This window comes from Rhinatrema bivittatum, chromosome 3, assembly GCF_901001135.1.
Source record: "Rhinatrema bivittatum chromosome 3, aRhiBiv1.1, whole genome shotgun sequence".
Taxonomy (NCBI): domain Eukaryota; kingdom Metazoa; phylum Chordata; class Amphibia; order Gymnophiona; family Rhinatrematidae; genus Rhinatrema; species Rhinatrema bivittatum.
Window position 1 is genome coordinate 245026606 of NC_042617.1, and position 24631 is coordinate 245051236.

Sequence of the window (24631 nt, forward strand, 5' to 3'; positions counted from 1 at the left end):
CTCTGTGCAGATCGTTCCTAAGCCAAAATAGAACCCTTAGGAGCTACTGATGCAATTTCTCTGATATCTAGCACCAGAATGACCCATGAACTCCTCCTATCCCTGAAGAATCGACCAAGTTAGGGACATCCTTCTCAGTCACAGCTAATTCCCCTGTCTCAAATATCGGGCTCTGGTTCCTGAAGAAGCCGGAACTCTGAGGAACTCCAATAAACTCTTTTGTCCTTCCCTGCGCCTGCAGTCTTGGGATACCTAAGTCTCTGTTTTCATTCAGAGACTAATATACCCGTATTTCAAAATCAGAGAAAAGAAAGGCTCCTAACTCCACCAGGTAGAAGGAGCTCTTAGCTACAAGACCTCCTCCTACCTGATCATGCGGTATACTGCCCCCCCCCCCCACCCATAAACTGGGGTCTACTCCAGGGAATCCTCTGCTGGGAAAGGAATGGAGGTCTACTACTTTTCTCCTGAAGCCACACCACAAAGGAAGGGGGGACAAATGACCACTGGATCTGCTCCTTCCCATGTTCCAACAGCACTGGCACCCAAGGCCTAAAAGTGCTTGTTTTGAAAATGCTGCTGACACAGAAAGCACAGACACCATAATTAGCTTGCTGGGAAATGCTTGGGCAATAAGACAAGTGTCATAAGTAGAATATTGGGTGTTAATTTAGAACTTTAACTCAAATTATAACTCGAAATACCTTTTCTGTATTTACATAGAAGGGAAAAATAATTCTTATTATTACAAATCACTGAGTTGCTGGACTTAAATATTTTAGATATTTTTAAGCTGTATTAACATAGCAAACAGGGCACCCCAAACAACCACATGGATCTTGATATGGGTTTGCTAAAAAAAAGGGAGATGCTAAATGATACCAAACAGATATGGAAATGTATAAAAACAGACCAATAATTTAGACTTATATATGAAGATCAACTAGCCTAGCATGTAATACTGTACCTCTTTAATACCACATTGAGAAGAGCATTGCCAACATCATTTCCAGGAACTGCCAATGCCATGAGCTCAACGCAGGTAACATGGAGAGCATGGGCAGCTGGGTTGGGGAACTCATTGAATCTCCAGTCACAGTTTGGAAATGGACCAGGTGACTTTCCAGCCATGGGTAAGATAGTAATAAAGGAAATAACTATTGTTTGTACAGCTGCATACATGTGCAACATCAAAAACATTGAATAATTTAGTTGAAAACAGGATTCCTAGTAGTCTACTTGCTATGCACAATTTAATTTTATTTTGTTATACATAAATTAACATTGTGTATCATATTCTCTCTCTCTCTCTCTGTTTATTTTTTTGCCATAGAGAAAGATAATAATGCTATAGGAACAAACATGGACAAATGAACACAATTGGTTTCTAGTATTGCTTTAAAAGTAATTAGATTTAGCTCAGCAGTTACTATACTTCTTGTAACAATCTCTTGCACAACTTGGCCACTAGTTTCTAAACAAACATTACAGTAAAAAGGAAATAGAAATCAGTATGAATTCATAGAAAATATTTTTGGAAAAACACAAAGATAAAAGCAGATGGTCAGAAACTTTGCTGCACATAAACTCAGAAAAGTTCTTTAATATACTATGTATTCTAAAATATATATTATTTTATATTGGATCTAGGTTTTAAATAAAATAAAAATGATATGTGGGTACCTAAAAGGTATATCAGTCAGAGAACCCTAAAATAGGGTAAGTAACACCACTAATGTTTTAAAAGATTTGAAAGATGCTTAATGTTGCAAGCTTTATTATACAATGGCAAAGAATATCAAAACTATTCAAAAAGAAATTTGGCACAATAACCCTTACATATATTTATCAATTCTCCAAGTCAATCACTAGTATCTGGAACTTTTAGGTTCTATACAAATTACCACCGGATACAAACAACTAAGAGCCCTGATGTGTCACTAACATCACTGCATTTGTACTGCAAGGAGGCAATGAAGTCTGCTCCAGATTCAGTTCCAGCAAAGAGACTTGAAAAGGTTTCCAACATGCTAAGATAACACTAGAAATTCACAGATGATTATGCTGCATTTAGCAAGCTGTTAATTAACAACAGTGGAAGTCTTGAGACACTGAATTAGAAAATTGACATTTAAAGAATCAACAATAAGAGAATCTCGTCACTAAATACAGTCCATGCCATTGCAAGAATAGTTATAAACCATATTTTGCCCTGAAGAATCCTGTACAGCAAAAAGAGGCCTTTGTAGGATCAGAGAGAATATAGGATATAGCAGAAGTAGAACAGAGACTACAGAAACATCATTGGAACAACGGTCCTGTGAAACAATTACAAAGTATCCTTTCTTGCAGTCTGTGATTCAACTGTATCCCCTTTTTAATGACAGTATCTTCCATGTGATTCATTTGCAGTTCACAAAGGGGCGGATTTTCAGAGCCCTGCTCGCGTAAATCCGCCCAAAACCGGGCGGATTTACGCGAGCAGGGCCCTGCGCGCCGGGAAGCCTATTTTACATAGGCCTACCGGCGCGCGCAGAGCCCCGGGACTCGCGTAAGTCCCGGGGTTTTCGCAGGGGGCGTGTCGGGGGCGGGCCCGAACCGCGCGGCGTTTTTGGGGCGTGTCAGGAGCGTTCCGGGGGCGTGGCTACGGCCCGGGGCGGCCCGGGGGTGTGGCCGCGCCCTCCGGACCCGCCCCCAGGTCGCGTCCCGGCGCGCAGGAGGCCCGCTGACGCGCGGGGATTTACGCCTCCCTCTGGGAGGCGTAAATCCCCCGACAAAGGTAAGGGGGGGGTTTAGACAGGGCCGGGCGGGTGGGTTAGGTAGGGGAAGGGAGGGGAAGGTGAGGGGAGGGCAAAGGAAAGTTCCCTCCGAGGCCGCTCCGATTTCGGAGCGGCCTTGGAGGGAACGGGGGTAGGCTGCGCGGCTCGGCGCGCGCCGGCTATACGAAATCGATAGCCTTGCGCGCGCCGATCCAGGATTTTAGCGGATACGCGCGGCTCCGCGCGTATCTACTAAAATCCAGCGTACTTTTGTTTGCGCCTGGAGCGCAAACAAAAGTAGGCTATTCGCGCTCGTTTTAAAATCCGCCCCATTGTATCTTTCTTGAAGTCCAGCTGTATTGCAAGTGTTTCATTGTTTCATTACAAACACTCTGTACATATTTTGACCATATTTTATGTTGGTATTCATACATGCTACAAATGCACTAAAGAGAGTTTAGAAGCAGTGTGAATGAGTAAAGACTGACTAGGACAATTGATAAATGTGTGTGTTATTGTGCCAATTTTATTTTTTGAATAGTTTTCATATTCTTTGCCATTGTATAATAAAGGGGGTTATTTTCTAAAGCGTTATCACATGCGTTGGGCTCTAACGCACGCGATAAAGCCATATCGCATGCGATAAAGCCATATCGCATGCGAAAAGGGCCTTTTCGCATGCAATATCATGCAAATTAGGGGGAGGGAAGGAGTCGGCGGTGTCTTCGCTGCCGGCAATAATGCTACTAACATTATCGTCGGCAGTAGCGCGCCGAATAGCACCACCTTTCACGGTGGTGCTATTTGGTGTGAAAGCCTGCAGCCGGTGCACCACGTTGGTGCGAAGGCTGCGGGCTTTCGCAGGCCCGCCCCCCCGTTTTCGCAATCCTGGCCGAAGCCTGCAACATTAAGCATCTTTCAAATAATTAAAAACATTAGTGGTGCTAATATATATCTGCAAGAAAGGATATATATAGTACAAAAAACAAAGAAATGGGGCACTACCAATCCACATAAGGAAAACAAAAAAATAATGTCCACCCTTATCTCCACCAGTTTATAGAAGGACTATCTGTGGTAACATGATACAACTCACTTTCTATGTACTTTTTTTTTTTTTGCTGCATTTAAAAAATATTACTTAAGTGAAGTCAGCATTTAAAAATGAAACCCTACATGGCTACCCTATATGATGGCTGTTTCAGAAAGAAGTCCTTCATCAGGGGGAAGATTCCACCACTTCACTCATATTTCTCTGATGGCAGGAAAAAATGTCTATGATCTCTTCTTACTGCCTTGAATCAAAAAGCTCTGAAGAGTTCCTTGAGATCAGCAGTACAAACTTAGATGCTGATTAAATCAGAAATAACTAGACAGTTCAAACTATGACTGTTTCTTGACACAATAGCTTCATCTTTTTGTTTTATTCCTAGGTTTCTTTTTATCCTAATACATTTTATTTCATATAAACTTGTGCTTTTTGAACAAAAAGGTATGTAATCTACAGTGAGTACATTTCTTGCTTCTTCCATAAGATCTCTGTACTATATTTATACTTTAGATATATGAGTGTCACGTTTACATTAACTTTCACAAAAAGGATATTGTCCACTAGTCTGCCAATCAGTTTGCAGTAGTAGATGTCATCAGGGATCCATGGATTTTCTTCCCATGCATTCATAGCACTCTTGAGGTAAGTGTCACTTAGGCACCAACCTTGTGGCCGGTTGTCCTTAAGTGAACCAATGATGGCATGGACAAGCTTCCGTTTGAGGTTTGTACGTTCTCTAAGATGCTTCTCATAGTAATGAAGTGTATTGTACAAGTAGGTTACTGGGCGATCTGACAGGAATGGAATAAAGAATCATGCTACCTTACATGGAGACTAAATATGCATGCATTGAATTTCATAACTAATAATGATGGGACTGTGCCACAACAACACACAAAAAAACAATAACTGGAACGCTGCAACCACAGTGCCTCTGCTTCAAAGAACCCAAGCAGCAAAAGCTGGGCTGACTCTCACAGAGTAGGAAGCCTGGCCCAAATTATTTAATTTTAGAAACAAATATTGCCAAAGGAGAGCCAATAATTTTTTTAAAAATTTTCCTCATGGAACAATATTTGCAGGGAAATAAACTCAATCCAAACGCTCCCCACATGCACCTCAAATATGATTGCCTAAGCTACCGCTTTCATGGTTGAAGTTCCACTATTTGAAATGCATCATATCCCATAAAGGCCCTTCTATTTTTATAAACTCAACTAAGCCATCTTTAGTGATAGGCAGTGAAACTTGACTAAGTCAGTTGCACTGCTTTCTGCTAGAGTTGTAGAAAAGCAGAAAGTACAGCAGCCAGCGATGAGTCTAGGGAAGACATTTAGGCAAACAAAACAAGATCTAGGAGAGATGTTCAACCTTGTAGAAATATACACAGACGAAAAGACAAGGGCAAAGTGATATTTGTAATAAAACACTTCCTATACCTTTGGTGGAGGAACATTAATCACTCAAAAAAGGGAAAAAAAGAAAAAAAATCATCATTTAAGAAGGAAATAAGAGCCAATGTGTTAGAAGGAAAGCAAGGAAGTGAGTGTGATTTTTAAAGGAAATTCTGAGGTAAAATGGTTTTATAAGGAGAAAGGAAAACTGGTTTTTACCTCCTGATCTTCATTCCTGTAGTACCACAGATCAGTCCAGACTCCTGGGATTTGCCTCCCTGCCAGCAGATGGAGACGGAGAAAGTTTTACTCACATTGTACATAAAATAGTGTGCCACCTCCAGTCCCTCAGTATTGACCTGTACCCAAGCCAAGATGATGGCACCACCCAATAAACCTAAATGAAACCTTTCTTTCCCAATAAGCAGGAGGAAGATGAGATTGCCCAAACTGAAAAACTTGTTCCCAACATAACTTAATAGAATAGCATTGAAGTGCTCCAACAATTCTGCATTATATATACCCAACAGAACAAGCGACTCTCCCCCTACTATTTGGGTGGGTTTCTGGACTGATCTGTGGTACTAAAGGAATGAAAATTAACAGGTAAGAACCAAATTTTCCTTTCCTTGTACATATCCAGATGAGTACAGACTCCTGGGATGTACCTAAGCTCCTTAAAACTGGGTGGGACCTTGAGAGTTCCACTTGCAGAACACTCTCACCAAAGTTTATGGAAGCCAGAGCTCAGACATCCAAGCGATAATGCCTGATGAAAGTGTATACTGAACTCCAAATAGCTGCTCTGCCAATCTGCTGATGCTATACTTACTGGGATTCTGCCCAAACGTTTGCCAGAAAATGTATTGACAGAGTTCTCAAGCCCTCAGGCACAAGGCGACCCTTAGAAATACAAGTCGACTCAATAGTCTCTTTCAGCAACAGGTGATCATAGCTTTTGTTGCTTTGCCTCCTTTCTTTGGAATACTACAGAATACGACAAGAAGATCCAACCTATGGAAATTAGTAACCATCAAATAATGCAAAAAGGCTTGAACATCCAAGAGCAAACTCTCCCTCGCAAGAAGCTAGGAGAATTCCAAATCTGTCAAGGATGGAAGCTGCACTGCTTAAGAGGGAATGCTAAAATCATTTTGGGCAGAAAGGATAGTACCATATGTAACGATATCCCCAAATCCGAGATCCGAGAAAAGGATCCCAACACAACAAAGTCTGAATCTCTGACATACTCCCGGCGAACCTCTAGAAAAACTCTCCCAAAGCATTCAAGCTTTTAATGTTGCCCTCTGTAGGAGTACAAATGAAGCCTTGAACATTCCTCATTGTACCAGATTAAGATTCCACGACAGCCAAATCTTCCTCACTGGAGGACACAAATTCTTGAACTGCATGACATCCGGATGAGCCGACAGAGGATACCCCTACACCTTATCCCGGATACAGCCCAAGGCTGCTAACGAGACTCTCAGATCAGACCTTTGACCAAACCTTCTTGGAGAAAGGTTAAGTGATGCGACACGGCAGTCTGAACTAGCTGCTCACCATTCGTCACACACCAGGACTTGCAGACCCTTCAAACTCAAACATATGCTAAAGATGCAGAAGGCTGCCTGGCCTGCAACAAGGAAGAAATAACTACTATGGAATATCCCCTCCATGCCAATCTTCTCCTCTCAAAAGCCAAGCTGTGAAAGTATTGGGCCCTGATTGAGAACAGGTGGCTGAACCTCGCGGTCTGTCTATGGCCATATAGAACAGATCCGCTGACAAGGCCACTTTGAAACTACGAGAATTACATTGTCTGGATGCTCCACTATCTGGCATAGCACCTTGCCCACCAGATGCCAAGGAGGGAAGACAAAGGAGAATTCCTTGAGGCCATGGTAGAGCTAGTGTTTATTTCTTCTGCACAGTGTTCTACTCAGTGGCCGTAAAACCGAGGCAGCTTGGAGTTTTTTCTGGTCGCCATTAAGTCCTTATGGGGATATCCTCATTTCTGGTGGATGAGACACCTCCTCGGGATCTAATTTTCTCTGAGAAAATCCACTGGAATCTTGCCTACCCGGGGATCTGAGATGCTGCCACTGTCTTCAAGTGATACTCTGCTCAGAGAACCAACCCCTGGGCTTCATTTTTCTCCACCCGGATAACCAACTGCTGGGCTCCCAAGCCACCACCGGATGCTGGGTTCCTCGCTGCTGGATGTTGTAGATCACCATTGTTACACTGAGTGATAGGACTCTCCTCGTGAAACCGTGGCTAAAAGGCAAGTAATGCACATCGCACCACTCATCTGTAACCGACTGATAGAAGTAGTAGACACTTTCTTGGACCAGTGGCCCTGTGCCAACTGAAGCTGACACATTGCACCCCATCTCGAAAGGCTGGCCTCGGTAGCAAGTAACTACACCACATTCCAGAATGGTCCTTGCGGAAGGGGAAGATAAAAGTCTTCCGACCATAGATTCTACTGGGGAGTGAAGAGCCCTCCAAAGAGGCTGCAGATATGCTACTGCCAAGGCACCAATTCCAAGGTTAATACCACTGACCCAGTTCTCACAAGTAGTCATGAAAAGCCCTTAACAGGTGTGGAATCTGACCCTGTTAAACAAAGCACCCAGACCCTTCAGGGTCTGATTGGAAACAATACTGCTCTTTGCTAGATTCATCATACAGCCTGAAGACCTCAATCACCTCAGCACATTCTGATCAACTGCCGCCAGAGAATGTCTGACCTTCCCTTGGCAGAGCCAATCTTCCAAAAAAAAAGTGCAACAGCACATGATCCCGACATAGGGCCTCCGCCCCAACTGCCATTACCTTGATGAAGTTGCATGAAGCTGAACAGGAAGGCTGAAAACTGAAAATGATCCCCTAAAATCAGAAACTGCTGGTGCTTTGATCCGATGGCTATATGCTGAAAAGCCTTTGTCCAAGAGAGAGGTCAAACTCGTCCTACTGAAAAGAGGAACTTTCAGAGCCACACTTATCTTTCTCAAACCACAAATTGAACGAAAACACATTTTTCCTTCTGTGGCACGATGAAAACAAATGGAACATCAATCTGTTCATTGTTCCTCTCGGGGAACAGGCTTTAAGGCCCCCCCAGACGCTGGAAGCAATCAAGCGTCTCCTGAGTGGAGAGCCTCTTGGTGAGAGAAGTGCAAGGGAAAACTAAGCGTCTCGAAATAGATGAGCAAATTCAAAAACACATGGCCATCTTTTAACACCTTTAGTACCCACTGGTCCATGTAAATTTCAGACCATTCTTCGTAAAAACAGCATGGAACGCCCTCTGACGGCAACTGAAGCGTAGACCATCCTCATTACATTACGAGAACATTACTCCACCTCCATGTGTACCTGGGTTGTCTCAGGGAGGTCCCCAACCACATTGAAAAGACTCCAGGATTGAACTCTGGCCACGGCTTGCCTGTGAGGACCCAAATAACTTTTAGTCCGAAGAAAAAGTCCTTAACTTATCTTCTAGCAAGTTATGCACCTGCATGGACTCTCCCAGACGCTCCATTATCTGCCCTAGGTCCTCCTCATACAAGAGCCTGCCATTAAAGAGAAGAGCTCCCAGTCAAAAACTAGACCATCTCTGCCGACCAGCCGTGCAACCACAGGAGACTTCTGGCTGATCTTGCAGACATCCCTATCCTAAAAGATGACCTGATGAAGCTGTACAAAGCATCTGCACCATACACCAGAGTCACATTAACCATTTTATTATTATTATTTTTTTTTTGCTGTTGCACCTGACGCAGCTTTAAACTCCAATGGAGACATGTTCTCTGCATAAGACTGCTGCAAATCGCAGCCTTTATTGCTCAGGGCCAAGACTTTAAACCACCTCCTGAGATGAAGCTACACATCTCCCAATAAAAGCTGTTGCTGGAATATGCCAGCCATCCCAGACAGTATCCACTCTAAGACAGTATCAGCTCTCCGCAGATCAGAGTCCTCCTGTGAAACCTTGATGCCCCGCTCCTGAAGAACATGGTGAAAACTATCCTCCTTCAGCCAGTGGGACCTCTCTGTGCCCCCAGCTGAGCCTGTCACATCAGGCATCCGGGAATACCAGGATGCGACGCCTGTATAACCTGAACCTCATAATATGCTGAATGCCCACCACACACTGTCCTTAACCTTGCACAGGTCTCTTCACTAGGGCTGAGACCTAGAGAAATCTCCTGCTGTGCTCTTCGCCCCTTATGTCAAGGAACACAAAGTGACCAGCCCACAGCATTCCCACAGCCCGCATTACCCCACAGCCCACTCCTCCGCCCCCTCATCCAAGGGATTAAGCGAACATGAAGCCAAATCTAGAAACCCCTGCATTCTTTCAGACTTTTTTTTTGTATTACAGGATGTGGGCAACTTTGTGCCCCATTGTGGGGAAGTGGACACTTCCCTCATGCTGCTTTTCTGGCATGAGAAGCCCAAAGTCGCAAGTGCACTCCTGCGTGATACCCGACAGCCGGGGAAAGGGTAAGCTGGATCCCTTATCTCCCCGAAGCTCTTTTTTGCCTCTGCCAAAATAGCCGCCGTTCCCGAGCTTGCAAGGAACCAGTCTGCGATTGTCTCGGTGCTTTCTTAACTTCGTGGTGTCGCCCACAAGGCAGCCCTGCCAGAAATAACCTCTCCACAGAGACTCAGAGGCTATGCTCCGAATGTACCTGAGCCACGGGCATAGCACAACATGAGCTCTACTGCCCCTGCATCAACTCTTCGGCTGCATTAGCCACATGTGCTGACTTGCTGCTGCAATCTGACTGCTCCCCCAGCTATTGCCTGAAGCTGTTTTGCATATCGTGCTGAAGCCACTGGCTCTTCAACACCAGTAACCATGTGCTCTGACTCGCCACTGTGGTCTGACTCTTCCCCCAGCCATCGCCTGAAGCCATCTTGCATGCAGTGCCGAGGACACACCGCATTGTACCCACGATAAGCCGCTGAAGCATAGATTCCTTGTAGTCGCAGCTTTTATTTATTTATTTTTTAGTAAAGCAAATTTTACTGTCCCCAAAATAAGAAAAAGGAATCCATAGGGCTCCACAGGGGGAAAGAAGAAACTGGACCACCAGCTGCCCTGATCCCTGGAATCTCTGGGTACCCTGCGAGACACCTGCTGGATCCTCAAAGCTCTCAAGCTTCAGAGGAGAAGGAGGGATCTTTAACACCAGGTACTTTTTAGGATTCCTGGCTGCAGCCACCCGTGGCCGGGCCCCCCTTACCTGCTCCGGCAGGTGGCCAGACCTGGCTCTCTCCTCCACCGCACGAGGCGGCCAGATCCCGAATCCCGCTGGGGCGGCCTGCCCTCGCAGTGCGACACGCCGCCAGCTTTGCCTCAGCACCTGCCCCTCTCTAGGAGCATGCTCTGTCTTCACGCATTTAAAGAACCTGCAGCGGGAAACTTTGAATCGGTCCCGGGAGATGACATCACCCCGGCCGGATATTTAAACCCGGCTCTGACTTCAGCACTTTGCCTCAGCAACGGGTCCTGCTCTGATCCAGAGTGCGTAGTTTGCGTTGTTCCAGTTCCTGTGTTCCTGCCTTTCTCCCTGTTCCTGCTCCTGCCCTTGGATTGACTCCCCAGTTTGGATCTCTGCTTGGTATTTCGTCTCAGCTTGCTCTCTGCCTGCCTGATCCTTGCCTGGTGATCTGACTTTGCTTGACCTCTGCCTGCCCTGACCTCCAGCCTGTTTGTCTCACCAGAATGCTGCCCGTCCTGACCCTTGGCCTGCTCCTGGTTTTGTATGTCTACCGCCTGCCTCGCGCTGCGTTGCCTTCTCCTTTGGACTCCTCGACATGAGAGACCCGCACCTAAGTCCTGCCGGCCCCGGCACCCAAGGGCTCAACCTGCGGGTAACGTGGGCTGGTAAAGGTGAAACTCCAGTTGTGTCTTCTCAGCCTGCACTGCCTCCCGACGACGAGGACCACTAGGGGCCTTCCCCTGGTAGCAGCATCAACCTCGTCTCAAGGGTCCACACACGCAACTCTAACTCCCATACTGAACCGGGCATGAGCTAAATCCAGGGTCACCAACCCCTACTTGCCTGCCTCAACCAGGAAGGATGCACTACCAGGGAGCATTCTCTTCTTTTTTTTTTTTTTCAACTCTACTGCAGATTGCAGATTTTACACCATCTACCATCTGCTGGAGACAGAGAAATACTGAGGGACTGCAGGTAGAACACTTGATTATGTACAATGTCGGTAAAACTTTCTTTGTCTCTATCTGCTGGCAGGGATGCAAAACCCAGGAGTCTTGACTGATCTGGATACGTACAGGGAAATGGCCTTTTACAAAACTGCTTGCCTGTATGTGTATGCCATGTAAACGCTTAAGATTATCCAGACTGAGCAGAGGTGTTCCCTGGCAGCAGGTATGGGGAGAGGTTTGGGCTTGGGTGCACACTTTTGGATTTCCAAAACCATGTGTGGAGATTTTTATGAAAAAATTCTGCCTAGAGACTTATGAATAGAAATCCACTCTGAAAATGTGGATTAACTTTAAAGCATATTTGTCAACTAACTTATGCACAATGTTACAAAATTACCCCAATATTTGAATTAATTACTGAATTGGATCCTAGACATTAATTCAGATGCTTAATTAAAAGTATTCATAAAACACTGCATTAAATTTAGTGCATTAATTCATTAGCTGAGGTACTGTTGCGACCGTCGCTGCCCGACTCTCCACTCCGCCCACCTTTCCTCTTTTGCGACTCCCACTTGGGTTGATGGAAGGTTGGCTGCCACGGCGTCATCTTGCCGTTCCCCTCCAGCGTCCCCGGACTGGCTAGATGCTGCCTTCCGCCATGTTCTTCTGAAGCCTAAGGGCGCGCGCGCGGCCCCAACTCAAGTACCAGCTGTGGCGCGAACCTCAGGGGCGTCCCCCTGCGATGACGTCATCTTCACCGGATACTTAAGGTCTCTCGTTTTGCTAGCTAATCGAGTTAGCAAAGGTTTTCACAGGTTTGGTTACTCTACGTTTACCTAGCTTCCTCCAGGTATCGCTGCGGATGGGATTCGCTCTCTGCATACCTTGCTACTCTGCCTCCTCGGACTTTACCAGGGGTACCTGCTCCTCAGCGGCCTCGCTCTCTCTCTTGCTTTTCAGGTCGCAGTCTGGAACCGGTACTCGCTCCTCGAGGGCCCACGTTCCCGGACCTGCTACCGAATACTACTTCTGCCAGGAAGTCACCGCTGCCTACAACACCAGTGAGTTACCATCTCTCTCTCAGAGCTTTCCCTGGAACCAGGTACTCGCTCCTCGAGGGCCTACTCCATTCCAGCTCCTGGGCTGCTTCAAGAGACTATTGTGTGAGTGTTACCATCCAGGTTCTGTTCCTGAACTCTGCATATCTTGCTTACTCACTATATTCAGTTTCTCTACAGCTCAGCCATCCTGGGATCGCTGTTCCAGTGCCTGAGGGACTACAGCCCAGCCGGGCTCTTCCAGCTCACTACTGCCACCTCTGGTGGTTCACTATACAGTTTAATAAAAGAACTATTGTGTGTTTGTCTCCCAACTCTGAGCCTGACCGGTGGCCCCTCTCGGGACCTTCCCCCGTGGGCATGGTCATCTGCCACCGGCCCAAGGATCCACCCACAATTATCACAAATAATAACAGGTATAAAGAACGCGAAGGACAACCCAACACATTTTGTTTTGTCAGAAAGTTTTGTTTTTTCAAGGTGTAACTTATCTTTAAAAAATGTTATCTTTATTGAAGATCATGAACAAACATGTCAAGGAAACTATCTTCAAAATAACACAATTCAAATGGAGAGAGACTTGATCATACTGGTGCAAAGTCAAAGCCTGTGTGGACTTTTCTCCATTATTCAAAGTGAAAGTAGGTGCATACTTTCACTTTGTAAGTTATTCCAGGAAAACTAAATGCACATATTTACACCTGTTAATATGCGTGGGTAATTTTCCCCTGTGGAAAAAAATGCATGCATACTCAAAAGTATGCACAAAAGTAGATCTCCTTCCCAACCCTGCCACCAAGAACAATCTCAGTGCAGTTACAGTTACATGTGTAGTGGCAGGTGATCATAGCTTTTATTGCTTTGCCTCCTTTCTTTGGAATACTACAGAGTACAACAAGAAGATCCGACCTATGGAAATCATTAGTAACCTTCAAACAATTAAAAAAGGCTTGAACATCCAAGAGCATACTCTCCCTCGCAAGAAGCTAGGAGAATTCCAAATCTGTCAACGATGGAAGCTGCACTGCTTAAGAGAGAATGCTAAAATCATTTTGGGCAGAAAGGACAGTACCATATGTAACGATATCCCCAAATCTGAGATCTGAGAAAAGGATCCTGACACAACAAAGTCTGAATCTCTGACATAGTCTTGGTGAACCACTAGAAAAACTCTCCCAAGCGTTCAAGCCCTCCATAGGAGTTCAAACGAAGCCTGGGACATTCCTCATAATACCAGATTAAGATTCCACGACAGCCAAACCTTCCTCACCGGACACAAATTCTTAACCTCCCCAAGGAACTGTATGACATCCGGATGAGCAGACAGAGGATACCCCTACACCTTATCCCAGAGACAGTCCAAGGCTGCTAAAGAGACTCTCAGACTTGAAGACCAGACCTTTGACCAAAAATTATTGGAGAAAAGTTAAGTGATGCAACACGGCGGTCTGAACTAGCTGCTCACCATTCGTCACACACCAGGACTTGCAGACCCTTCAAACTCAAACCATATGCTACAGATGCAGAAGATTGCCTGGCCTGCAACAAGGAAGAAATAACTACTATGGAATATCCCCTCCATGCTAATCTTCTCCTCTCACAAACCAAGCTGTGAACATATTGGGCTCTGATGTAGAACAGGTGGCTGAACCTCGTGGTCTGTCTATGGCCATATTGAACAGATCCGGTGACAAGGCCACTTTGAAGCTGCGAGAATTACATTGTCTGGATGCTCCACTATCTGGCATAGCACTTTGTCCACCAAATGCCAAGGAGGGAAGACAAAGGAGAATTCCTTGAGGCCATGGTAGAGCTAGAGTGTTTATTCCCTCTGCACAGTGTTCTCCTCAGAGGTCATAAAACTGAGCCAGCCTGGGTTTTTGACTAGTTGTCATTGTCCATATGGGGATATCCTCATTTCTGGTGGATGAGACATACTGTCGCCTCCCTGGGATCTAATTTTCTCTGACTGAGAAAATCCACTGGAAACTTACCTACCCGGGGATGTGAGATGCTGCCATTGTCTTCAAGTGATACTCTGCTCAGAAGACCAACCCCTGAGCCTCATTTGTCTCCGCCCGGATAACCAACTACTGGGCCTCCCAAGCCACTACCAGATGCTGGGGTCCTCACTGCTGGATGATGTAGATCACCATTGTTGCATTGAGTGGTAGGACTCTCCTCGTGCAACCGTGGCTAAAAGGCAAGTAATGCACATCGCACCACTCACCTGTAACAGACTCATAGAAGTCACTTTCTTGGACCAGTGGCCCTGTGCCAACTGAAGCTGACACCCCAGCTCGAAAGGCTGGCCTCAGTAGCGAGTAACCACACTACACTTCAGATTGGTCCGTGTGGAAGGGGAAGATAAAAGTCTTCCGACCATAAATTCCACTGGGGAGTGAAGAGCCCTCCAAAGAGGCCGCAGATATGCGACTGCCAGGCATTAATTCCAAGGTCAATATCACTGAGACAGTTCTCACAAGTAGTCATGAAAAGCCACTAACAGGTGTGGAATCTGACCTTGTTGAACAAAGTCCCCAGACCCTCCAGGGTCTGATTGGAAACAAGTCTGCTCTTTGCTAGATTCACCATCTAGCCTGAACACTTCAATCACCTCCGCACATTCTGATCAACTGCCGCCAGAGAATGCCTGACCTTCCCTTGGCAGAGCCAATCGTCCAAACACAGGTGCACCAGCACTAGGATCCCGAAATATGGCCGCCGCCCCAACTGCCATTACCTCAGTGAAGTTGTGCAACGCTGAATGGGAAGGCTGAAAACTGAAAATGATTCCCTAAAATCAGAAACTGCTGGTGCTTTGAACTAATGTCTATATCCTGATAAGCCTTTGTCCAAGAGAGAAGTCAAATTCGTTCTACTGAAAAGAGGAACTTTCAGAGCCACACTTATCTTTCTCAAACCACAAATTGTACGAAAATGTCCTTTCCTTCTGTGGCACGATGAAAACAAATGGAACATCAACCTGTTCCTAGTTCCTCTCAGGGAACAGGCTTTAAGGCCCCCCAGACACTGGAAGCAATCCAGCTTCTCCTGAATGGTGAGCCTCTTGGCGAGAGAAGCGCAAGTGAAAACTATCTAAATGTCTCGAACCAGATGAGCAAATTCAAAAACACATGGCCATCTTTTAACATCTTTAGTACCCACTGGTCCATGTTAATTTCAGCCCATTCTTCATAAAAACAGCATGAAACGCCCTCTGACGGCAACTGAAGCGTAGAATGTCCTCATCACATTGCAAGAACATTACTTCACATCCGTCTGTATCTGGGTTGTCTCAGGGAGGTCCCCAACCACATCGAAAATGAGCTCTGGCCGCGGTTTGCCTGTAAGGACCCAAATAACTTTTAGTCCAAAGAAAAAGTCCTTAACTTATCTTCTAGCAAGTTATGCACCTGCACCTTGGACTCTCCCAGATGCTCCATTATCTGTTCCAGGTCCTCCTCATACAAGAGCCTGCTCTTAAAGAGAAGAGCTTCCAGTCGAAAACTGGACCATCTTTGCCGACCAGCCGTGCAACCACAGCAGAATTCTGGCTAATCTTGTAGACATCCTTGTCCTAAAAAATGACCTGATGAAGCTGTACAAAGCTTCTGCAATATACACCAGTCATCTTAACCATTTTTTTTTTTTTGCTGTCGCACCTGACACAGCTTTCAACTCCAATGGAGACATGTTCTCTGCATAAAACTGCTGCAAACTGCAGCCTTTATGCTCAGGGCAAAGACTTCAAACCACCTCCTGAGGTGAAGCTGTTGATGGAATATGCCAGCCGTCCCAGACAGTATCCACACTCTGAGACAGCGTCATCTCTCCACAGATCAGAGTCTTCCTGTGTAACCTTGATGCCCGCTCCTAAAGAACATGGGGAAAACCATCCCCCTTCAGCAAGCAAGACCTCTCTGTGCCCCCAATTGAACCTGTCGCTTCAGGCATCTGGGAATACCAGGATGCGACCCCTGTATAACCTGAACCTCGTAACAGGCTGAATGCCCACCACACACTGTCCTTAACCTTGCACATGACTCTTTACTAGGGCTGAGACCTAGAGAAATCTCCTGCAGTGCTCTTCGCCCCTTATGTTAAGGAAGACAAAGTGATCAGACCACAGCGGATCCATCCCGCATTACCCCACAGCCCACTCCTCTGCCCCCTCATCCAAGGGACTAAGCGAACATGAAGCCAAATCTAGAAACCCCTGCATCCTTTTAGACATTTTTTTTGTATTACAGGATGTGGGCAACTTTGTGCCCCATTGTGGGGAAGTGGACACTTCCCTCATGCTGCTTTTCTGGCATGAGAAGCCCAAAGTCGCAGAAGTCCGAAGGTGCGCTCCTGCGTGATACCCGACGGTCAGGGAAATGGTAGGACTGGATCCCTTATCTCCCCTAAGCTCCTTTTTGCCTCTGCCAAAACAGACGCTGTTCCCGCGTTTGCAAGGAACCAGTCTGCAGTTGCCTCGGTGCTTCCCTAACTTCGCGGCGTCTCCCCCAAGGCAGCCCTGCCAGAACTAACCTCTCCAGGAAAACTCAGAGGCTATGCACCGATCACACCTGAGCCGTGGGCGCAGCACAACATGAGCTCTACTGCCCCTGTGTCAGCTCTTTGGCACCATTAGCCACATGCGCTGACTCGTCGCTGCAATCTCACTGCTCCCCCAGCTACTGCCTGAAGCTTTTTTGCATGCCGTGCTGAAGCCACCGGCTCTTCAACACCAGTAGCCATGTGCTCTGACTCGCCGCTGTGGTCTGACTGCTCCCCCCAGCCACTGCCTGAAGCCATCTTGCATGCAGTGTCCACGATAAGCCGCTGAAGCATAGATTCCTTGTAGTCGCAGCTATTTATTTATTTTTTTTAGTAAAGCAAACTTTACTGTCCCCAAAATAAGAAAAAGGAATCCACAGGGCTCCACAGGGGGAAAGAAGAAATTGGACTAGCTGCCCTGATCCCTGGAATCTCTGGGTACCCTGCGAGACACCTGCTGGATCCTCAAAGTTCTCAAGCTTCAGAGAAGGAGGGATCTTTAACACCAGATATCCTAACTGTTAGGATTCCCGGCTGCGGCCACCCACAGCTGGGCCCCGCTTACTTGCTCTGGCAGGCGGCCAATCCCGGCTCTCTCCTTTGCCGCACAAGGCGCCCAGACCTCAAATCCCGCTAGGGCGGCCTGCCCACACGGTGAGACATGCCGCCGGCTTGGCCTCGGCACCTGTCCCTCTAGGCGCTCGCGCTGTCTTCACGCATTTAAAGGGCCCGTAGCGGGGAAATTTTGCTGCGGCCCCAGGAGATGACGTCACTCCGGCCGGATATTTAACCCTGGCTCTGACTTCAGCACTTTGCCTCAGCAATGGGTCCTGCTCTGATCTGGAGTGGTAGTCTGCGTGTTCCGGTCCTATCTTCCAGTCTTGCTTCTGATCCTGCGTTCTAGGCCTGACTCATGTGTTCCTGCTCCTGCCCTTGGATTGACTCCCCGGTTTGGACCTCTGCTTGGTATTTCATCTCAGCTTGTTCTCTGCCTGCCTGATGCTTGCCTGGTGATCTGACTTTGCTTGACCTCTGCCTGCCCTGACCTCCAGCCTGTTTCCTCGTATTGCCTGCCTGCTGCCTGTCCTGACCCATGGCCTGCTTCTGGTTTTGTCTGTCCGCCACCTGCCTCGACTTCTGTCTGCCCGATGCCGCGTTGACTTCTCCTTTGGACTCCTCGACGTGAGAGACCCGCACTTAAGTCCTGCCGGCCCCCTGCGGGGAACGTGGGCTGGTAAAGGTGAAACTCCAGTTGGGTCTTCTCGGCCTGCACTGCCTCCCGACGACGAGGACCACTAGGGGCCTTCCCCTGGTAGCAGCATCAACCTCGTCTCAAGAGTCCACACATGCAACACTAACTCCCACACTGAACTGGGCATAAGCTAAATCCAGAGTCACCAACCCCTACTCGCCCGCCTCAACCAGGAAGGATGCACCACCAGGGAGTATTCTCTTCTTCTTTTTTTTTTTTTTCAACTCTACTGCAGATTTTACACCATCTACCATCTGCTGGAGACAGAGAAATATTGAGGGACTGCAGGTAGAACACTTGATTATGTACAATGTTGGAAAAACTTTCTTTGTCTCTATCTGCTGGCAGGGATGCAAAACCCAGGAGTCTTGACTGATCTGGATACGTACAGGGAAATGGCCTTTTACAAAACTGCTTGCCTGTACGTGTATGCCATGTAAACGCTTAAGATTATCCAGAGGTGTTCTCGGGGGGCAGGGATGGGGAGAGGTTTGGGCTTGTGTGCACACTTTTGTATTTCCAAAACCATGTGTGTACATTTTTATGAAAAAAGTCTGCCTACATTTTCGCAAGTGTGTATGTGTGCAGATTTGGTTGAATAATTTTCAAAGAAGACTTATGCATATAAATCCACTCTGAAAATGTGAGTTAACCTTTGCTCATATTTGTCAACTAACTTATGCACAATGTTACAAAATTACCCCCAATATTTTTATTACTGCATTGGATCGTAGTCATTAATTCAGCTGCTTAATTAAAAGTATTCATAAAACACTGCATTAAATTGTAATGCATTAATTCATTAGCTGAGGTATAAAGAACACGAAGGACAACCCAACACATATTTTGGTTTCTCAGAAAGATTTGTTTTTTCAAGGTGTATCTTATCTTTAAAAAATAAGTTATCTTTATTGAAGATCATGAACAAACATGTCTAGGAAAATATCTTCAAAATAACACAATTTAAATAGAGAGAGAACTTGATCACACTGGTGCAAAGTCAAAGCCTGTGTAGACTTTTCCCCATTAGTCAAAGTGAAAGTAAGCGTATACTTTCACTTTGTAAGTTATTCCAGGAAAACTAAATGCACATATTTACACCTGTTAATATGTGTGGATTATTTTCCCCTGAGGAAAAAATGCATGCATACTCAAAAGTATGCACAAAAGTAGAAGCCCCTTCCCAACCCTGCCACCAAGAACAATTTCAGTGCAGTTAAAGTTACATGTGTAGTGGCATTATGCAAGTAGATTTACCTGCACATAGGGAGTGCTTTACCCACAAAAACAGCTTTGAAAACTAGCCTCCCTGTAACTGCCAAGCCACTGGAAGATCTATGAAAAACTATGAGGCAGTTATCATACTGATGCATACAAAACATTTATATCAAATTCCATCTATTCAAAAATGAAAGGATTGCTAAATTAATCAATATTACCAACACAAGATCTTTTTTTGTACATCAATACCTAGTAATAGGTCATTCTGGCCCAGATGGAATAAGGAGCGCTGTGAGAGAATGTTAGTTCCAGGTTGTGCGCATGTTTTGTGTGCAAACTTTACTCAAGAATTGAGGAGAAATTTCCCACACAAAACAGTGTAGAAAACCCAGCACTAACATGTACACACACATTTATTTTAAAATATTTATCATCTGCTTATAGCAGACCTAGTGTGCTAAGCGGAGTACAGTCACAAAAAAATAGCCACCATCAAACACATAACAACAATAGTGGTCATTTATGCAAATCCTATGTCAATCAAGCCATTAGCCATTACATGCTAATGCAGAGGTTGGTAGGCTTTACTCCCATTTTGTTAACTCTCAAAATTTATCCCTTGTCAGAAGTGGAATAAAATTTATTTGGCTAGTGTTAGTCTATAGGGGATGGCTTGTGGTGCAGGGATCCTATTCTTGAGATTTATGTGCACAAATCGTGTTTTCTGTGCTTTTCTCTGTATAAAATGTTTTATGCGCAGAAAATATGTACTGCACACAAAACGTTTTGTGAGTAGAAAGTATTGTTTGTATGCAGAAAACACATGTTATGCGTAAAAGACATGTTTTATGTGCTTTAAACATGTCTCTGTGCACATTTTTGGGTTAGCATGCCTTTTTTTTTTAACCCCTAAAGCATTAACCTACCATTAGCTTAATGTATTGGGAATTAACTCAATCTTTATTGAATGAGTAAGAAAATGTGAGCTCAAATTTAGCTAACATTTCTTACTCAACTTTTATCACATCTGGCTCCTTATTAGATGTAGAAAAAAGTAAAATTAACTAGAAATGTATGGTATGGAACCTAGAAACCACACTATATGAAAAATGTACACATGTTATTAAAAATGCATATTAATATGCATTAAAATCAGACAGGGCTGCTCGGTTAGAAAAACAATGCAAACCTAATTCATTGACATGTGATTTGACCTACTCACCTTATGCATTATTTTGAAAATTTGAGATGTTATTCCTCCCAACTTTTCATTCGCTCAAGGTCTCCAATATTTAGGAGGAAATTATCAAAAACCATTTAGATGCGTAAAATTTGGTTTCATGTGTGTAAATAGGCTTTTTGAAAATTATCCTGGTGGTTTGCATGTAAAATTATTCATGGAAGTGATTTTGTTTGTATTTTCACAGATGCTTGAAAGAGATGTTTCTGGGGGTGAAGCTGGGGAGAGGAAACTATTTACGCACATACTTTGGATTTTTGAGACTACGCACATAAATGGGTACATACACATTTACTCCTGCTCCCAAGCAGGCATAAATATGTGTGCATATGCTGCTCAAGCTTCCATGTTCACCTGCTAATTTTCAAAGCAGACTTGAATGCACAAGTCCACTTTAAAAATTAGGGCTGAAGTTCATATGTACTTTCTACATGCAGGCTGTTATACAATTATTCTCTTAATGAAGGAGGTTATAAGATAGCCTTGAAATGGGCTTTTATTACATGTAAAAACATGAGTCGGGTTGTCCATTTGGTTCTTTATGCATCATCTAATGAACTAATGTAGTAGAAATGTAATACAGTGACTTATGAATCAACTTTAATCACTGAACTAATGGCCTATTTACAAAGAGAAGCATATTCAGCTGCTGTGCGGCTCGGCAAGATAGCCAGATAAACATCCAGAAAACTTACCCTATATATTCAGTGGTGTGGCCGCAGAATATATGCGGCTATCCTAAATTTAGCTAGATAGGTTTATCAGGTTAACTTTCGGGCAGATGTATGGGATGACTATACTTAGCCAAATAACTTATCCAACTAATTCAGCTCCTCTCAGTTACGCTCAAGGAATACCCTTGACTTATCCAGCCAAATTTTAGCTGGATAAAAAGTTATCTGGCTGTAAGTTAACCGGCTAAGTCCCTAAATATTCATATAGCCAGATAATTTTTGAGTTATGCAGCTAAATGCTTCTGAAAAGTGATCTCCAAGTATTTAAGGCCCTATTTACTAAGCATTTTTCCCATCTAATGAGGGAAAACCTTTATAAGCAGTCTCCTTAATGAATTACTTACTTGCCATCCTCTTCATATATTTGGGTGCTGTTTTGGATCACTTTATTGCTTTGATGGCATGCAATTCCTATTGCTTTTTTGTTATCATTAAGTTTGTTGTTGAATAATTATTAGTTTTTTCACCATCTCATCTTTCCTCATTTTGAGGGTATTAGGAATAATGTTCCTCCATCTGTCCTACAGAGGCCATAAAGTGTTTCTATTATTTTTATAAGGCTGAATACCTCTCCCAGATCTCACTTTCTTTCCTAATGATTTGGGTTCATTGGCCCTTTTTTCTCTACTGAAGACACGCTCAAAACAGAACTGGGGAAAGCATGAGAGACGATCAAGTGAAGAGTGATGGGAAAATTTATCAGCTTTGTTCTACACTTAAATTAACAGACCCAACTACCAATTATCCATGCAGACTGCTGGCAGTTTTAAATTACTGATGCTATATTAACCTTGTTTGTCAATTAGGCGCTATTTTTATTATAAAATTAACTTCCCATTCATGACACTTAATATCCCACTTTTGCATTTCTTACGGAATGCCAAAAGTGGCTTATGGCAATTTAAATTAATACATATCAAACTACAATTCATAATAAAACAGTTTATAATACACAAATTCCTACTATGGTTACAAAATAATAATAGCAAAACTCATGTTACTCTGTTGAATTTAGGGAGTCAATCTGCAGAGTCAACAATAGGTTTTAAAAAAAATAAAATAATTAACATAAACTGTCATCTGCAATGACAGCAGGTGAGAGGGTGAATGTTCCAGAGAAAATGTTTTGGCACCAGTTTACAAACTTTCTATTGCTTCCATAATTCTTGTGTCACAGCAAGCTTTATGTTTGTAAAAGATGAAAAAGAATCAATGTTCTTCTGCTACTGCTCACCAACTTTTAGAACATATACAAATACAAACGTGTCTTAAAAAGCAAAGCTCTTATTAACAAAAAAAACTAAAAAAAAAAAAAAAAAAGGTCAAGAGATTTGTTTTTCTTTTTTCTTTTTAAAGAGTAGATTCCTAATGGCCCTTGTGCAGTGATTTAAATTTTCAGCAGGCAATTTTCCAAGTGTCTACACTGGGTCAAAGACCGCATGTACATTCTATCCATGAGCTTTGCACCAATTCTCAAAGTTAAAGTATGCTCATACTTTTACTTCGAAATTTGCTGTGGGTACAAAGTACACGCAGTCACTTGTACCTGCATTTTCTCCAAGTAGATTTGAAAATGAAATCTACGTGTGTACTTTGCCTCCCAGACCAATATATGCAATTGGGAATGCCTCCTTTTAATGCAGCAAAAAGTACATTGTTCATATACAGAATGTGCAAATTTATAGATGCACAATGAGAAGTTTTCAAACAGTAAATTATGTAGGTAAAATGTTTTGTATGTGTGTAAATCACTTTGAAGACTGACCTCCCTATGTCCACAAAGCAAAAATTTGAATTGGAGTGTGACATCTGAAAGCCATATCACCAACAAAATGTTAAACCTCGTTCCTGAAGCAGTTGCTCATTTCTTGAATCTGAAAGTAACTAATATTAAAAGCGTTCATTTGTAGTGTTATGGCTCAGAAGTTCCACATTTTTGATAATTCTACCGTTTTTTGAGTGATGATATGGCTTTAAGTCAATAAACTTTTCCCCTGTAGAAAATGATATGTATGGTTAGCACTCACCATGAAATTTATACAAGCCTCCCAAATGATCAAGCAGGGTTTCCAGTGATTTGGAAACTGGAAGCAGTTCCAGAAATCGATGGATTACAATATCAAAGACCGGCAGAAATCGAAGGCAAACATTTCCAAAGTAGATAGGCAGGTAGTGCGGCTGGATCTGCACAGGAGGATTCACTTGCTCTGCCAACCCCTCAAAATAGAGCTTTTCTGGATACTTCTGAGGAAAATTAGATATTTTTGTTTCTTTTTTTAATGAACAAATGTCAATTTTTAATGAACAAAAAGTTAGCAAACAATGAAATATACACTACTGATAAGTTACAAAAACTATACATTTTAATATATGCAAGACATAACAGGAAAGATGTTATATGGCAGAATAATGAAATAAATGATCAAACAAGAAAAATGTGGCACCAAAAGCAGGGAAATTAAAAAGAAAACCATGAAACATGAATGAGGTAAGGGGAATTGCACAGAAAGACAGGGAGAAATGAGCAATAAAGAGCAAAGACAGGAAAGAGAATGAAAGCCTAGGAAAAATGGAACACATTGGAAGTGCAGTAGAATTATGTTTTTATTGTGCATCTTAGTTGTAATCTGCACTGGTGCTTTGTGAATTGTGGACTATAAATCTGTGAAATAAATAAAATAAGGTAGAAGTGGTAGAATGTAGGATTGTTTTTTTTTATAACTATCACCTGTCAGGCATGTATATATATATATATATATATATATATATATATATATCTATCTATCAAATAAGCATATTATCAACAGGTCTTTCAGCGTGAAATGAGGCTAACATACAATTCAGAAACCTAAACAGTTGTACAGCACATCTTGAGATAGCATTTCATACTAAACATACAATCATACTAAACATACAATCGGTATCTAAAAGCAAAAAAAATTGTCTACTCTCCCCTAAACCCTTGCTCAGGGTTATTTTTCAGATCCATTGGACCCATAGTTTGTTATTTCTTATGTAAACTTGTGAACCAATCTTTAGAAACTGGAATCTTTCCTAACACCCTAAAACAGACTTCAATTCTTCCAATCCCTAAAAATAAAACAAAGGATCCGGTGGATCTCAACAACTTTAGACCTATCGCTTCACTTCCCTCTCTTGCTAAACTCTTAGAATCTGTGGCTCT

The 24631-nt window shown here is 43.8% G+C and overlaps 1 protein-coding gene across 2 annotated transcripts in view; it reads right to left on the bottom strand.

The window, feature by feature from the left end:
- The window catches only part of MED23 (mediator complex subunit 23), a 330631-nt gene that overhangs the window by 10022 nt on the left and 295978 nt on the right, over nt 1-24631 (bottom strand). For both annotated transcript variants that reach the window (XM_029594395.1, XM_029594394.1), the window contains 3 exons: nt 23475-23691; nt 4365-4601; nt 968-1133 (listed from right to left, as the gene is read on the bottom strand). In XM_029594395.1, coding sequence (XP_029450255.1) covers nt 968-1133; nt 4365-4601; nt 23475-23691 — 620 coding nt within the window. The remainder of the gene's footprint in view (nt 1-967; nt 1134-4364; nt 4602-23474; nt 23692-24631) is intronic.